Genomic DNA, 18,830 nt, shown 5'->3' with positions numbered 1-18,830 from the left:
GAGTATTAACCCTTTCACTACCCATGTCCATCCCAGTGGCCATACATTTAGCAGCTCTATAATCAACTTCAAACTCATTTTTACTCGGTTGAGTACGTTTGGGCATCACAATGTACATATTTTATGATGATCTGTAGTGTGCTGCCATCTGTAGAGTCACTTGGGAGTTTAATAAAACAGATGTTCCAGGAGACTGCATCGCCAATGGTTGTCAACTCAAAACTAGTCTCGCTTTTTTATTCTTTTCAGTCTTGTGGTTCAATTATTTGAAAAAGTTTGAGTGTTTCTAATACATAAATAAAGAGGGAACCGAATCATTCCATTTCTGGTTTAAAAACGCGATTAAATATCAAGTAATAATATGTTGAATTCTAATGTACATTGTAATGCCCATCAGTAGTGAACGTATGTCTAATAGTTTTTGAGGTTATGTCCAGATTTCTCCTCAACGATGAAGCCAGTGATGTTTCTAATCATATTATATTTTGAAAACTGATCAACATTTTGAAGCAAACAAACTATGTAAGTATACAATTAATGTATTATTTTTTCTTCACTAGATTATCCGTTATTCAACTTATTTATGTCATATTTTTAGTCAACGTAAGATTTCAAAAGTCTTGTGAACCATATTCTCGGTCCTATTCTCTAATCAGTATCTTTGATCAATTTATTATTGATAATTTATACAGTTTATAATTATAATTTATAAATTTTATTAGTTGTAATTTATACAGTATAACAAGTTTCAACAAGAGATTTATTATCTTTGTTTCAGACAATGAATAACCAGGCCACTACCAGTACAGCTTGTGGATTCGATTTGGATAATCCAAGCTGTGTTACCTCAATACTAGATATCCTGGATGGGGATTGTTCGGAGTTGGAGGGCTTCAACAGTGATGACGACGTTGAGCTGGACATCCCACCTAAAACTTGTACCAGAATAGGTAAGCATTCTTCTTTTTCAAGAACTTATAAATAATCATTGAATCTATGAAACATGAGACAATTGCACTCAGAAGCTTCAAATTATTCAACAGAGTTATCCTTATGATGTTGAATTTTGTCTCATGTTTCAGGAGCTGATGTTCCTCCCAATGATGACGAACTTTTTAGTGGTGATGAAGAGTTACAGAACGAATTCAGAGCTGCAGCTCCATTATTGGATGCTCTAGAAAGTTCAGAGACAGTTACAACCACTCCAATAAATGCAGAGCAAATAGGGCAGGCCACCGTTGACAATTCAACACCTTCATCATCTGCAAATTCACGTTTCATGACAACAAATAGAAAGAATATACAGTGGAGGAAGAGACCATTCAACCCTCCAGTAATTGGTGCTTTTGAAGATAATCATGAAGATGTATTCACTTCAGATAATCCAATTGACTTTTTTAGGAAATACATTCCAAATGAATGTATTTCACAAATAGTGCAGTACACTAATATGTATGGACTTCAATCCGGTAAAGCTTTTCAACCAACTCATGACAGAGAAATAAATATTTTCATAGGGTTACATATTTATATGTCTGTATTGAAATTCCCGAGGATAGAGATGTATTGGAGAAACAGTTTGAAAGTAATGATATTTTTGGAGAACATCGATTTCGAAATCGATTTTATCAATTGAGAACAAATATTCACATAGTTGATAATTTGGCAAAGGAACCTACCAATAAAGATAGATTTTTCAAAGTTAGGCCTATTTTTGACTATGTAAGAAAGAGATGTCATGAATTAGAAATGGAACAGAACCTCTGTGTTGATGAGCAGATGATCCCTTTTAGAGGCCATCATTCTGCTAAACAATACATCAAAGGAAAGCCTAACCCATGGGGGATAAAAAACTTTGTTTTGTGTGGGAAAAGTGGTCTCATTTATGATTTTCTGATTTATCAGGGAAGCACAACAGAGTTGAATGAATCAAACATGAAATTGTATGGTTTAGGAGCGTCTGTTGTCCTTGAGTTAGTCAATAGATTGCAAAAAGATTATCATTTCCTATACTTTGATAATTATTTCAATACTTATAATCTACTTGAAATTCTCAAAGACAAGAGAATATTTGCTGCAGGCACTGTTCGATTGAATCGGTTTGGTAATCCTCCTTTTTCCAGTGATAGGGAGTGTTTGAAAAAGGGTAGAGGCTATTCTGAAGAAATTACAAGTAGGGATGGAAATATAGTAATTTGTAAATGGACGGACAATAGATCAGTGGCTCTTGCCTCAAATTTTGTAGGTATTGGCAATACAGATGAAGTCAAAAGATGGGATAAGGGTGCAAAAAAAGAAATTTTTGTTTCAAGACCTGAAGTTGTGAAAAAATATAATTATGGTATGGGAGGTGTTGATAAGGTAGACCAGCTGATTGCACTCTACAGAATTTTTATCAAGAGCCGTAAGTGGACTCTGCGATTATTTTTTCATGCTATTGATATGGCATGTGTGAACTCATGGCTAGAATATAAGTTGAAGAAGGAAGAGAGGAAAGAGAAATTTCTAGATCTTCTAGATTTTAAATTGAGGTTGGGAGAGGCTCTCATAAAAATGGATAACCCCGTAGGATCAGGGAGGAAGAGAGGACGCCCTAAAAATATTGAGGAGGAGGAGGAGGATGATGATGTAATGCCCATTGCAAGTAGGCCTAAGAGAATCATGGAAGTTAGGCCTATCAATGAAGTCCAAAAAGATCTGGTTGATCATCAACCTGAGTATGACGAAAAAAAAGAAGCAACAAGATGTAAGAATCCTGGTTGTTCAAAAAGAACCCATGTATTTTGTGAAAAATGCAAGGTTCATCTATGTTTTGTGCCAGGGAGGAATTGTCTCAAACAATTTCACAGGTAGAGATAGGTAATTTTCATAGATTTGACTTACCGTATATGTTTTACTTACATGTTTACTTATATATTTTGACTTGATTGTTTTATTTACATCATGTAAATTCATCTTTTTATTTTTAGAATGAGTATATTTTTTATTATTATTTGAACATACTTCTATATAATTGTAGAATAAATGATTGAATACTATTTCATCCACGTTTTTCTTATTATTATTCCTATTTTGTACTATTTTAGTATATATTATGGGAAAAATGTCATAAAAATTAATATTTATGAATTATTGCATAGATTGAAACTATATTTGCATCATTATATTCATGTAAGTATTGTATTGTAGAGCCTTTTAATCCTTTTTCATTAGTTCAATAGAAGCACCCGTTGACTCCCTTTGTCCATCACAGTGGACATGCTATATTTTTTTATTCTTGATATTTTTTTCAGTAAATTATGGCTCAACATACTGAATAAACCATAAACTGCCAATATAAGTGGTAAAAAAATTTTTTTTACTAGCAGCAGAAATGCAGTAGTGAAAGGGTTAAATGAACAGCGTTTTAATTTTTAAATAACAACTAAAATTCACAACATCTAATTATGATCGAATTTATTGTATCATCTTATTGGAAAAATAGTTTTCTTCACAAATTGTTCTTTTCAAAACTGCGCTATGATTGAGCATTCAAAAGTTATTGAAGAAATACTGCTTGATAGTTCACTGAACATTTCAATTTCAAAATTTTTTGAAGCTTCATATTGCCTTATTTTAACAGTTTTCAGGGATTTAAACTGTGAATTATTTTAGATAATTTTATTCTTCATAAATATTGTATCGATGAAATTTGTGCTACGAACAACCGTTCACAAGTTATTGATAAAATAACACAGAAGAGCTTATGTTTACATGGGTTTTCCCAATTTTGATGCTCTATAACTCCTTATAATCAAAGCTCTTCAGTGTTATAATAGCATGATTTTGTAGAGAATTTTTTTTATCTTCATCTCTCATGAATTTTTCAGAAGCTATGTGGACAGAAAATACTACAGAGGATTTCAACGATGATGCGGTCCTCTTGTTTTTCAAGTTCTGTAACTTCTTACTTTTGTGTTTATTGGGCGATTCGATCAGACGTTTCTGTAGTAAATTTTGTTTCCTTCAAAAAAGGTTATATCCAAAATCAAGCTCAAATGTACTGTTCAAAAGTTATTGATGAAATAATACAAATTAGTACTGGTACAATGATAATAATTCGTTTCATCTGTTTTTGAAATGCAATACCTTCTTATTTTGAGATTATTTTAACAATAAAATGGCATGATGTTGTATAAAATTGAGATTTATTCAATAATTGTGATAAGCATAATCAAGCTCTGATAAACTGTTTAGGAATTATTGCTGAACAACTGAAACAGCCACCATTTTTTCTTAAAAACTGCGCAATCAGCTTTAAAAGCAGATTCCAAGTTTACTAGAAACAGTTCATTTTTGAGAAAAAATGTTTCAAATTCAAAATGTAAAGCTTTATATTTTGCACAATTTCGTCTGTAGCTGAATAGAATCGGCTTACAAACAGCAGAGGTATGATGGATCAAATCTATTTTCTGTGAGACTAATATAAGTTAATTTTGATTAAACTCTCAATCCAAGGTTACTCAAGAACTTTAAATTTTTCAGGAAAATTGTACGAAATTAAACTCATAGAGCTGAAAATTCTACACAAGTTGAAGTCTAGTTTAGGGAAATCGGTTCAAAAACAACAAAATTATGATGACTCAAAGCTAATTTCAGTGTAACGTTACAGTGTGAATTCACAACATTCAATACAAGTTTACTAGAAAATGGTCAATTTTTGAGCAGAACTGTTTGAGACTAAACATATAGAGCTTGAAATTATACACAATTTGAACTATGGTTGAGGAAAATCAGTTCACAAAAAACAGAGTTATTATTAAATTTGTCTAATGATGGTATTTTTGAAATTGGCGGTAGCTTTCGACTGGTGTCCATAAATTAAGAATGCTTAGTTATTCAAATTTAAAATGCATCAAATTGTAGTGAATTTTTTTTCTATAATAAAAATCATCAGCAAAACTACAACATGTTGAACCGTTCAGAAGTTATGGGGGAAATACTGATTTTTGAAAATGAATTACTACTTCTTTACATGTCTAATGGAAAACGTAAAGTAGTCTTCTTATAGGGAATTTGATTCTCTTTGATAATGTCTCTCTGCAAAATTGAGATATAAATAACTGTTCAAAAGTTATTGGGGTATCATTGTTGAGAAACACACTGATGTTCAAATATCAATTAGTTTTCAAGCTTCATACCCCTCCATTTTTTGGATTTCCGATTGATTTGAACTCATCATGACATATGAGATTACATTTTCTTCAAATATGGTCTCTATAGAAATTCTCTAATTATTGAGTTTTCAGAAGTTATAGAGAAAAATCTACTGAAAAAATCATTGTTGACTTGGCTTTCTATACTTTTAAGCCTCTATAACTCCCTATTCACTGAGTTCATCATCATCAAAAATACATAGGATTGTAGTAAATTTTGTTATCTTAAATAAAGGTCATCAGCAAATTTGCGATATAATGAACCATTCAAAAGTTATGGGGGAAATTCTGGAACATTCCCCCAACAATCTCTGAAGCTGTCAGCCATAAAACATTTGGCAAGCTGTCCCTACAAAACAGTACCGTAGGCCTATTTGATATTTCCTTCATGGCTGATGGCTTCAGAGATTGTTGGGGAATGTTCCAGTATTTCCCCCATAACTTTTGAACGGTTTATTACATCGCAATTTCTCTGATGACCTTTATTGAAGAAAAGAAAATTTACTACAATCCTATGCATTTTTAATGATGATAAATTCAGTGAATAGGGAGCTATAGAGGCTCAAAAGTATAGAAAGCTAAGTCAACAATGAATTTTTCAGTAGAAGTTTCTCTATAACTTTTGAACACTTGATAGTTGGTGGATTTTCATAGGAACCATTTTTGAAGAGAATAAAATTTACTATGTAATTGGATGTTCAAATTTGTCATTAATCCAGAGAATAAGGTGTTATAAAGCTTCAAAAATAATTTACATTTGAAGATCAGTGTGTTTCTCAACAATGATACCTCAATCACTTTTGAACAGTAATTTCTATCTCACTTTTGAAGAGGAATATTTTTAAAGAGAATTAAATTTCCTATAAGAGAAATTCTCTACGTTTTTCATTAGTCATGTTAATAAGGAGTAATTTATTTTCAAAACTCATAATATAATACAACTAATTATGCTGATTTTTTCATTCCCTGCATTGTGCTGCTCCCTTGCGGTCAGTTTGTAAAGTATTGCCTTCTTGTCACTTTTTATTTCTTTTTTACCACAAACGCCATTTTGATTTTAGCCGGTCTGGTGTTTAAATCCACAAGAATTGCTTTGTATTACTAAAATATCACGATTTTACTTTTAATTATATGAAATATTACTTCTATAATAGTTTTTCTACAAACGCTAACGTTTAAATTGGTTTTGAACCGTTAATAATTGCATAATACGAAGCCAATCTGTGCATTGACCTGATAGCCTAAACTTACATATTTTGATAACGTGATTTTGTAAGTATTTCAATGATTCAAAGCTTATTTTCATGAAAATTATGTTATTTTAAAAGTGAATTAAGGTTATTTATACTTTAGAATTTATATTTTCAAAGTATAATTGCAAAATGTTTATCCCAATCTTCAGTCAGCAATACAGTACCTATACAGGCTCTTGGCCCACCATATCATTTTTACGTGTTTATTATTAATTTTCCGTTGATTTCTGCGTGAAATATATTGTAACATGTACTTAGTAGTTTATTAAAACTAATCCAATTAAGTTTTTGGTTTGGTTTTTTATTTTTGTTGATTTATCTCTATGTCCAGCTATGTCATAGCCATGTCTATAGGTTAGGTTGGGACGTTATAATTCTATTCCATTTGCCACCATACCTATCATCAAATTATTAGTTGGAATCAATTATTAAGTATGTTAATTGTTTATAATTATTCAGATAATAGTATAAATAATTATTCAGATAATAGAATAAATAATTTATCCATTTTCTTCACGTTTCCAGGCTACGAATTAAAACCAATGAACGGCTGGCTATTGAAACCATTTGAACGGATTGGTACATGGAGGATTAGTAAATACTACTGGAAATCTGGAATATACGTTGACAGTAGACCAAAACATACAAGCTGAACCTCCTGATGCTGCTTAAAAGGTAATTACAATTTTTATATTTGTGGATCAATGTTCACAAATCTTGTTTTATTCTGTGTGATCCCTAATGGTTTATCTGTTCAATATTGTCTAGATATAAGAAAAGGCATATCAAAGATTTGGATTACAGAGAAAGGCGTGCTGTGATCTGTACCATTTTTCTCATATTTGTGCAAAATATACTAATTCAAAAAACTATTATGTATTTATTAAAGTTTAACAAGTAATGAATTTTAATGGGTAAAAATGTACAGATCATTTGCTCAGGTCAAATCTCTCCATTGAGCTTTGAAATGTCTCTAGCTGTAAGTTATCTTCTAGTTCTATCACTCACTTTTTGATGATGTAGGTCCCACAGAATTGATTGCAGAAAGGTCACTCTTGTAGTAAAGTTTAGCATCACTTCTTGTTATATGAGGTAGGAATATTTTTGGATCACACAGCACTTAAACTAGTCTTCCAATAGTGAGGGGTTGAGGAGTATAAAGTATTCCAATGTATGGTTTGCAATAGGAATGAGAGTAAACACGACATAAGTATTTAATACCTTAAGAAAGGTTTTTAATAACTTGAACTATATAGGTTTCGAATTGGAATGAGTTTGTTTGGAGACTTAGTAACAGTAATAACAAATTCAAAACATATGTTGTTATACTACATGGTTGAAGGAAATAAATATAATATAAGGTACGTTAGGACCGAATTTCTATAGGTAGGAACATTTTTAGATCACACAGCAGGTCGCCGCCAACCTTTATCTCTGACAATTAAGCTCCTCGCAATTTTGACCACAGGCGTCAGCCGATCCCCTGCCAAAAAATACCATTGCCGTCAACTAGTCTCCCCGACAGCTGATCCCCTACTGGAACGAAGGAGCTTGGTTGTCACCGACAACCAAGCTCTTCACAAGCTTCCCGCCAGCCGATCCCCTGCTGGATATGAGGGGTCTGGTTGTCGTGATCGTACCCTAGAACCAAGCCCCTCATACGCTCACGACAATCAAGCTCCTCGCCTGCCGATCACCTGCTGGAGGTGCTGTTCTCGTTTACTGCTGGACTATATCTGGGTCAATGTCTTCTGCGGTGACTTCCAAAAGATGATCAAAGATGTTCTCGCCGCTGGTAGCCGAACATGAAGCAGTTGTAGAGCATGTCGCTGTTGTCTGTGTAGGAGTACGGGGATCCGCGCGCGGCAAGGGCTGACCCGTGAGCTGTAGGGTCGTCACAGCCGGTGGGCTACGAGGGAAGGCGTGAGCTGACATAGCGTGACATCCGAGCGTAGTGTTCTCGTCGCTGACGAGAGGAGAGGCCGGCCTGTAGTGACTCGGGGTGTCCGTCTTGGTGGTCGAGAGGACAGTGGGGTCTTGGACGGCGTGACCAAGAGCGGACACGATATCCTCGGTTGTGTAGAGTGTGTGACGCTGGATAGACCAAGGTCTATAAATACAGGTCAAGACACAATCCCGTGATGCATTGCAAAATCGCCATTTTATGGGGTTCTAGTTCACCAATTTTCAAATTTATCAGCTGTTATCATTATTGATTGAACAAGATGTGATTTTGTTATATTGTTCAAGGTATCTTCCCACAGAATAATAACATTTAGATTCCAACTAGGCACTGAATTGTTGATTTTTAGATTGGGAACTTCAAACTCTTTTTTAGGTATGCCTTTTGACCCAATGCCTTATGAATCATAACAAGTTACCAGAATAGGAACAATTTTTAATAATAAAAAAATGAATTATTGAACCATTTACTATTGAAATTTCATTATTAAAATTTATTATTTATTATTCTAATTTTTACAATAAAGCACTGAATGGGAGAGAAAAACTAAGGATACTCCTTGTACTATTTCTCTCCCAAATTTAGATAATATTATTATAAAAGTTCAAAATGAGGTTATGATTTCCACTTTTTTGAAATTAAGTCCTTTTTCACTCAAAAACAACAGAAACTAAGAATTTTGAATTTTAAGAAACTGGATAGAAAACAAGAATATTACACTCAAATCACTAATAATTGAATCATTTTCACGTAATTTTACAAAATTTAGAGCCAGAAAAAATCGTAAACCTGAATTTACATATTATCTGAACCAGAATATTGTTTTTTTAAAAAGCATAATGCATGATTTTGTAATGAGCAGATTGGAATATTTCAAATGTACCGCCATAAAGACCCCACATAATGGCCGCTCCATGAGGAACACGAGTGTCATGACCTGTATTTATAGACCTTGGTTGCGACTAGTAGCTGCGTCCTTGGTGTTGACGGTTACAGCTGGTGGTCGGGGCCTTGGGGAACTGTTTCTGTTGGAGCTGGCGAAGCGACTAGATGGTTAGCCGGTGATGACGGCAGCTGGGGCGCAGTTTCGGCCTCTTAGCCGAGTGTTGAACTCCTTTCTGGAGGGGCGGAGTTCGGTTCTCTCCAGCATAGTCGTTTCCCTGTTGCTTCTTCTCCTTTAGCACTGGACAGTCCCGGTGGAAATGTCGTAGTAGTGGCTGGGTGAAACGAGCAGCTGAGGAGGCGACAGCAACATCAGTGGTCAGCTGCTTAGACTTTGGTCGATGGTGGAGGTCAGTCTCTAATTCGACGACAGCCAGTTGAATGAGCTCCTCGAAGTGGCGGGGGCGGGCAGCGCGGACCAGTGTCTTCAGCTTGTGGCTCAGCTGACTGATTAATTAAGGCTGTGCAAAGGCTAAAAATAAACTTTCTACTAGTGATATTTTTCACAGTTTTTCGATTTGTATATCATCAAGCTATCAAAATGAAAAAGTTTTCTCAGGAAAACATTTTTTTCCCGATCATTACTTTTTGAGATCAAATAGATCAAATTTTTGGGACAGAACATTTCAAATTCGGTAAGGAATGAATGCATAAGATTGAGTGGATAAATTCTTCATGGTATTGTTGATCTAAAATTTTTCATAGGTTTTCGATTTGTATATCATCAAGCTATCAAAATGAAAATGTTTTCTCAGGAAAACCTTTTTTTTGTCGATCATTACTTTTTGTGATATGAGCGCCTATAGATCAAATTTTTGGGACAGAACATTTCAAATTCGGTAAGGAATGAATGCATAAGATTAAGTGGATAAATTCTTCATGGTATTGTTGATCTAGTAAAACCAAAATTCTCTGAAAATATAAATTTTCAAGATAGTTATTCAATTTACCAAAAATGACCAGAAATAACTTTTTTGGGTTATTTTTAGTAAATTGAATAGAATTCTCAAAAATTGATATTTTCAGGAAATTTTTGTTTTATTCAATCATCAATACCATAAAGAAAGATATTTTATCTTCTCAGAACTGTGTGCAATTCGGAATTGATGAGAAAGATCTACTTTGCTCACATAAATTCCAATTTTGAGTATGGCTTGGAAATTTGGGGGGGAGCATACAAGGCTGTTTTACATCCGTTAATCATTTTACAAAAAGCATTTATGAGAATAATGTCTTACAAAACGAGATATGATCACTCTGCACCAATTTTCAAAGAGCTCAGAATACTGCCTATCAGGAACTTATATATTTTTAAAACCCTAATAGTGTGGAAATAGGAGTGGTGAAATGCAGCTGATTAATATGCGCAGGGTTGGGAGGAATCAACAAAATGTGCAAGTCCCTAAGCCCAACCTTACAATTTTCAAAAAATTCTTCAATTTTTAGCACCAACGTTTTTTAATAGACTTCCTGTGGACATAAAAAGGTGTAGGCAGAAGACAACTTTCTGCAGATTATTACATAGCCATCTGATACATGAAGATGTTTCCGGTTATTATGAGAATATTGTTTGAACTGCAGGCCTGCACTTTATTTAGCACTTTTTTACAACTGGTAAGCTCGACATTTTTTTGTTTTAGTTTGTAATGTTATTGTTTATAGTGTAATATTGTTAGTATTTTAATAATGTTAAACTGATACTGAAGTTCTTTTTCCTTTTTTCTTGTCTTTTTAGTTTTCTCTACTCTTTCTTAATTTGCTTTGTAAACTGTAACACTTCTTTTTTATTTTAAGTAGTTTTTTTTCTGCCCAAACAGGTTTTTGTAATCTTTGGGATTATTTTCCATGTATATTTGATTTATGGTAATGCTCTTCAGAGTATGTTTGTGATTTTTTAGTTATATGCTAATTTTTTAGTGACTATGGTAATTTCATGCTCTGTATATATTGTATAAATGGAAAATAAATTGATTTTGATTTTTGATTTATCCTCTGAATCTCATGGATTCATCTCTTAACGAATTTGACATGTTCTGTCCTAAAAAATTGAACTTTAGGCGTGAATATCACAAAAAGTAATGATCGAAAAAAAAATGTTTTCCTGAGAAAACATTTTCATTTTGATAGCTTGATGATATACAAATCGAAAACCTATGAAAAATTTCACCAGTAGAAAGTTTATTTTTATCCTTTGCACAGCCTTAAGGGTCGTTTGCACAGTCAAAGCTCAAACAAAATTAAATCAGCTGGTGGCTTGAACTCAAAATGAAACACATTATAACAAACGAGACTTGACACGGATTTATTTCAGTTTCAAATGAAATTTAGTTTAAACTGTGACTGTGCAAACGGCACTAAGTGTGAGATGATCTCCTCCGCGGTGAGGTGAGTGTTCCACCGTTGTCGTCATTGAAGCTTCTGGCGAAGGATACGTCCATCTTGTGAGTGGCCCATAAAATTATTTATGGGCCTCTGCGATGCGGTGCTCTCCAGCGAATCGAAAGTAAAAGCATAGAGAAACAATAGCATAAAGTAGATATGCCATGGTATAGGGCGTTTATGTCGCAACTTTTACTGTTATCTCAAGCTGATATTCCACTTAGTTCTTTCCCGTTGCCATGGTGAAGGACCGTTATGTTGCAAATGTGAGTGTTAACTGAAGCCGATAGTCCTAGTAGTTGTTTTTGGTGAAGCTCTATGACGCTGTTAGTCTCTCATATTGTGCCGTTCATACACTCTTACCCGGTCAAAACAGTGAAAATCGACAGTAATCGGCTTGAGATAACAGTAAAAGTTGCGACATAAACGCCCTATACCATGGCATATCTATTTACGGTATTGTTTCTCTATGGTAAAAGTAAATTCGTTTGGCTTTTGTTGGTGGGGAGTCCCTTGCGGGAAGGTCCCACCGCCTGAATATATAATTCAAGCCGTCAATGGGCCTTTCGACTGTCATACTTCAGCCGGGACCGACAGTTTAACGTGCCCATCCGATAACATGGAGTGATCTGGTTAAAAAACTTTTGGTAATGAGAGGATTTGAACCCGGGATCTCTATGCTGCTATGCAAGCACCAGCGAATCGAGTCTGGAGCTGTTGCCAGGTGGATATGAACTCTCCATACTCGGTCCACCAATTGGCGGCGGTGTCCTGCTCAGCAGTTGACCTCTCAAGAGTGGAAGCCAAGTGTATAATGGGATCTGGTGCACTTAGGGGATTTCTATAGTGAGGTCCAAGTTATAATGGCTGTGTACGATTGACAATACTGTTGCTGTCCTTTTCTATCATACAACAAAACAGATAGCGCTATCTCTTTCTAGCTTTGCAATGTTGACAGTTTGCCAGAATATTTTATTTTTACTTTTGACAGTGACTGTGCAAACAATATTCTCAGCCGCCATTTTTTCTTCATTCTATCAAGACACTTTAGTACACAAGTCGTATAATTCATTTAAAATGTATTTTTGGAACAATGAAATAATTTTTAGACATTACCGTCATATGAGAAACACAAATTAAAATACCTGAAATGACATTTTAAAAGTTTATAACTATAACCATCCTAGACTTCATCCATGCTTCAGTTAGCCTACACGTATAGGTTAGACCTTCTCGTACCGGTAGAAATAATATTGAAAGGTTATTTCAGAATTATTTCCATTAAAATTACTTATTTTAAATAATAATAATAATTAATAATATATAATAATTCGTTTATTTCACTGCATTTTTACAATAATATTGGTAATACAAATATACATACATTAAACATAAAGGTTGAACATTACAATTGGTAATACAAATACATACCTTAAGCATAATAATTGAACATAGATAATAATATTAAGCATGAAAAAACCACAGTGCATCCCTCTTTAGGCTAAACCTGTGTTGAGGGATGTCTCGCTCTCTAGTTGAGTCAACTTAATTTTAATACAATAACAATTTTGAGGTATCAAACAATAAAGTAAATTTTAAACAATAATCAGTGTGTTTTTCACAAGATGGGATTATGAATCTTTAACAATAAATTACCCAGAAAAAAAAAACATGCCTAGATTTGAATGAAGACATCAAAAAAATGTAAATAATATCACACCTCTATTAAACGTTTTTCTTCATAGAAGCGATTAAGTCTATTCTTAAACAAATTGTAACTGGGTGCATCTGATATATCTGATTGCAGTTTATTGAAAAGTCGTGGTCCCTTAGCAAAAGCATGTAAGTAGGCCACTCTACTTCTTGTGAAGGGTTCTTTTAATTTATTAGCAAGATTTCGACGAGTGGAATATACATGTTCATCCATAACTGGAAAATCTGAACGTCTTAAATACACAAACTTCAAAAGATTTATTTCAAATAGGGTATCAACACTAAAAACGCCATATTCTCTATACAATACTCCGGTTGGATATCTTATGGGTCTCTTCAAACATATTTTTATTATTCTTTTATAAAGAATTATGAGAGGTTGCAAAATTGAACTCCCACAACTTCCCCAGGATACAATACCATAGCAGATAATTGACTGTATCAGTGCCAAGAATACCATTCTTAATTGATAGATAGGAAGGACATTCCTTAATTGAACGCATTTATAAATTAATTTTCTAAGTTTTGAACAGATGTATGAAATGTGCGAGCTCCACCGTAAATGTACATCCAATACTACACCCAAATATTTTATTTCATTTTCTTTCTCTAATGTAGGACATCCACAGCTGTAGTATGGACTGGCACAATTTATATTATGTGATACTAGTTTACAGTCAGTATTATCTGGAGGCAATCCATAGGACGACAATGAAAGATTCGAAAACATCAGTCTGCGATCAGAGTTTTGTCGGATGTCCGTGTGACCAATGTTTTTCAAAAATGCATCACAGTCTCTGCATAGAGAGTAGAGCTTTGGTGTCTCAACACAGAGCGATCTGCTGGCTATTGTTTCCCTACACTCTCGCCAACGAATTGGCAATGCTGTCTCATGTTTACAGGCCCACAACAGCTAAAATATTCTGATAACAAAGCGCTAGAAAGTTATATTAAGAGTTTGTGTTTTATTCCGTCAAATTGCTATGGTTTCCGATAGGTGTTTCTTGTAACTGTAGTGAGTAGATTCCTTCTTCTAATTAAATTTATACTATTCTTGTGCACTTTATGTCATCAGATATCTAGAGTTTGTTACATTCTATACCGTACAACTTGATAGACCTATTGAATGTGTAGTTGTGAGTCATTATGCGCTTGTAAACCATAGAGTTATTAAGCATTTGAGACGGATATTGAGGTAAATGGTTTAGTTGAGAACTTGTAGCTGTTCCTTATCTATCTTTTCACCTAGCTTTATTAATATAATGGTTTTATTTTGACCCAAATGAAGGCAATACATAGTGATTTCACGGTATAACTGCCAGTGTAGTACTAGAATAAATTACGTCTTTATGTCATTCTTTCTCTATTCTGCGCTTTATTAGGATGGAAAATGGTTAAATAAATATGTATAGTCATGTTTTTAGTAGATATTATTGTGAGAAACACTTTTATTTCTCTATTTTCAACCAATATTGATGAAATCTTATGTCAGGTTTTCTGAGAAAAATAAGAATTTAGAGACTTCTAAATCTTGCTTTCATGTTTTATATTGTTGGATAATCATTTCAGATTGAAAATTCTGTTTTTTTAATTAATTTTTTGTAATTATTTTATTTTAATTTTGAGGTTAGGAGATCATGAAATTTATTCTTTTATTTTTTCACAAGAAAATTAGGTCAGGAAATCAGCTGGTGTTGTCTGTTGTTGCCAATCAAAATCTTTCAGTCGAGCCTTGTGTCAATAGCAAACAGATTGGGCGGATAGAGAAATATTGCATTGTACGTTGGCATGACTGCTTTTCCCGTCTTGACTTTTGTGAAAAGTCATCCTGCATATGAACGATTTGAGAGTCGGCGGAAGTGAGCTGCTGTATGCGGATGACACAACCCTTGTTGGGAGAGGATCCTCGCCTGCAGCTGCCACTCTTGAGTTGGAGGAGTCCTTTGCTGGTGCAGAACGCTGGTTTCAGGAGAACAAGCTGTTGCTCAACGTCGGCAAGACACAGAATATCATGTGCACTCTGAGAAACCACTTCAATCATTCATTGAATGAACCGGTGAAGCTTCTGGGATTTAACATCGATCCAAAGTTAACATGGAGTGCTCATGTGGATGCTGTATGCAGAAGACTGTCTCGTGTGATCTACCTGTTGAGAAGGCTGAGGTGCTTGCTGACTGAGGAACATTTGATTATGGCCTATTATTCACTGTTCCATAGTCACATTATATATGGAATACTGCTGTGGGGACACTCTTCACACTGTGAGAGTATTCTTATGCTGCAGAAGAAGGCAGTTCGGATATTATCATCCAGTGGTCATCTGGAGCACTGTAGGCCACTCTTCGCCAGACTTGGGATTCTCACAGTTTTTAGCCAGTTCATCTTTGCTTCCCTGGTTGGTATTAGAAATACCAATCTGACAGTGAATTTGAGGGGGTTGCAGAGTGCCTACTCACTTCGAAATGCTCTCGAAGTCAATGTTCCTCGATGTAGGCTAAGTAAGGCTCAGAACTGTTATCCCAATATCGCTATTAAAATGTTTAATATGCTACCTCCATCTGTGCGTCATTTGAGTGACAGTGAGTTTAAGAGGAGACTCAAGTCCTGGCTGCGTGCCAGACCATACTACTCCTTGAGTGAATTTTTTCAGGAGTCTACAGTTGACATTTAGTGGCCATCACCGTGTTTAGCCATCTATGCCATTATGTTTTATTTTTTGACGTGACAGTGTTGTCAAAAACTTTCTGTGTGAAATTGTATTTTTGACGTGATGACCAACCCAGCTCATCTGGCTGGTTAATGGTCCTACAAATGAAGATTGAAGAAGATTGAAGATTGAAAATAAAATGTAATCCGCCATCTTGGATAATTCGTATCTCTTTTGTGTAGTAGTCATCATTTATTGTAGTTTTTAGTGATATTTAATTGAATTCAGTCTCAAATTAATGTGAAATGTGTTCCTTAATATCTTTATCAACTAGTGTGAACATAGAAATCCAGTTCTATCCGATAATTTTTACCCGAACTTTGAAGTAAAAGCAGCCCATTCTTCAGTGGGCTATTAGATCAAGGTACCGTAAATTTTACGTAATAAAAACGCTTTATCAGCTATTCAACGTTATTTATTAGTTGTTTTCGTCTTTTTTTACCTTATTACATTGTTTTTAATTGATTTCTTATAGTTTTGAAGAATTATTTCCCACTTTTGATGAATGTTGATCTATGACTGTTTTACTTTGAACTGTCAAGTTACAATCTCACTGTACGGCTTTTATATCAAATTTTTAGCTACTATTCACCAATTTTAGGCTTAAATTAGCCAAAAATGATATATTTTTTAATGATTCTATTTATTTTTAATTAAAATCTGATCAAATTTTAATAATTTGACTTAGAAGTTTTTGGTTAGATTTTACCGATTTAAGACTTGAAATATTAAAAAATGTGTTACTTCACTATTGGCTTGATTCATTTTAAAGTGGGAACGATTAGTTAAATTATTTCATTAAAAAAAAATTTTTTTAAACCTGTATTAATCTGAAATTGAAAAATTATCAGATGTTTCAAAATATTTCCGCTTCGAGAAGGAAGTCAGTTTTTATTAATTTTTTTACATTTTTAGGTCTATCATCATTGGGTCATTGGAGATTATAACCATTCAACAAAAATCGTAACTTAATATTTTATGCTACAATATTCATTGTATTTGAAATGGAGCGAGCTGATTCAACTCTTCATGCAAAGTACAAGGTAATTCCAAATTTATTGTGATATTTGTAATTTTGCCAAAAAATATCATGTTGTCTTTTTTCTGCTCTTCAAGCGGATTTGTTTAAAATCAGCTTTCTAGTTTTTATTTTAAAGGCATTTCAAATGTTTGGGTTTATAGAGAATGGCGTGCTTTAGTCTATAGGTTTTCCTCATTTTAATTTTTAAACTTGACACTTTGAAATCATACTTATAAATGTCTTAACAGTTTCATGAGGAGAATCTATCAGGCTGCAGTTCTGGACAATTTCTCTCCATATACTTTGACATGTCTCTAGCTGTAAGTTAATATAACTTAAGTAATATTTTTATTAAAAAGTATCCCAAATTTATTATTAGGAACTAATGGATAGATTACGGAAATAATGAAAAGATTAAAAAGGAAGAGCAGGAGTATGATTGCTGTGTGTGTGTGACTTCTATTAGAATGGATCACCCAATTCATTATAAAAAGGTATTTTACAGTTAATAGTTAAGCAATTACTTATTAGGATGTATTTCTAATAATTCTGAACATCTGATAATCCTAGATTTGGTGTTATTCCAGAGGGAAGCTGGCTAAATATTGAAAGAAACCATTATTTCCTGATCGAAGAATATCCACATTATTATGGTGTTCCCTTCAAATATTTATTGTTTTAATAGTTGATCAATGACTAGAAGAAAGAATTTTCATAATTTTCTCAGCTCTCATAATCCCCGAATCAATGATATTCCAAAGAATACGTAGCCTTATTTTGTGAAAAAAGATACATTTATTATTTGAAGGTTAACAACATTTATCAGTGCCCCCATCTAACAATTCTGGTTTTAATAGTTGATCAATGACTAAAAGAAAGTATTCTTATAGTTTCCGTATACCTGGTAAACCCCGAATTGGTGTTATTCCAAAGAATAGGTAGCCTCAATTTGTGAAAAATCATACAATTATGAGATATCTTCTGAAGCCATATTCTCTGTATGGTGTGATAGGCTACAGTTAGATAAAGTTTCATAACAACTTTACTTTCATTTCATCTCGGACTGTGAACGTGAAATGCCTCAATTTTTGGAACATACATGGTGGTGGTATAACTTTTCATGCAATATTTTCTCTATGTGCTTACCTTTTGATTTTTATCGAGTGTTTGTGTCAAATATAAAAATGATTTGTTGTTGTGTTGAATAAATTTATTTATTTATTGATTGATCAACCTCTCCACTACCTCCTCACTATGAGAATACCTATTTGGCATCACACCTTCATTCAAGTTCTGATCACACAGAGAGCGATCTGCTGGCAGCGGTCTTGGAAGAATATACTTATAGATATCTTAAATATAGATATTAATATCGACGTATGACACTCAAGATCTCTGCTCCAACTATTTATTGAAATTTCTTCAGCTATATTTGTTGGTTTGTTGGTATTTGTTGGTATCTGGCTTACAAACGTTGCTTGTCCTTCTTCACTCTCTTCCTCTCCCGTTCTTCCCTTATCCACTCCTCCTCACCCTTCATTCTTCACTTTTATTCCCTCTACCAGACCATGACATGGGAAACCATAGTTGACTATGTATTTTCCGCCTTTCATTCTATTCAGCACACCCCGCTGTGAAGCCTGTTTTTGTATTTTTA

General features: G+C 33.9%; 1 protein-coding gene across 1 annotated transcript; it reads left to right on the top strand.

Annotated features, from left to right (window-relative positions):
• The first annotated feature begins 10 nt into the window (after window positions 1–10).
• LOC120354224 lies at window positions 11–3,034 on the top strand. The gene is made up of 3 exons (XM_039441037.1): window positions 11–522; window positions 779–950; window positions 1,083–3,034. The coding sequence occupies exons 2-3, from the start codon at window positions 782–784 to the stop codon at window positions 1,634–1,636; spliced, it is 723 nt and encodes a 240-aa protein (XP_039296971.1). The 5' UTR covers window positions 11–522; window positions 779–781; the 3' UTR covers window positions 1,637–3,034.
• Window positions 3,035–18,830: the final 15,796 nt, after the last annotated feature.

The sequence above is a fragment of the Nilaparvata lugens genome, chromosome 14, assembly GCF_014356525.2.
Source record: "Nilaparvata lugens isolate BPH chromosome 14, ASM1435652v1, whole genome shotgun sequence".
Taxonomy (NCBI): domain Eukaryota; kingdom Metazoa; phylum Arthropoda; class Insecta; order Hemiptera; family Delphacidae; genus Nilaparvata; species Nilaparvata lugens.
Note: the sequence above shows the minus strand (reverse complement) of the source record. Positions and strands in the feature narration are given on the sequence as shown.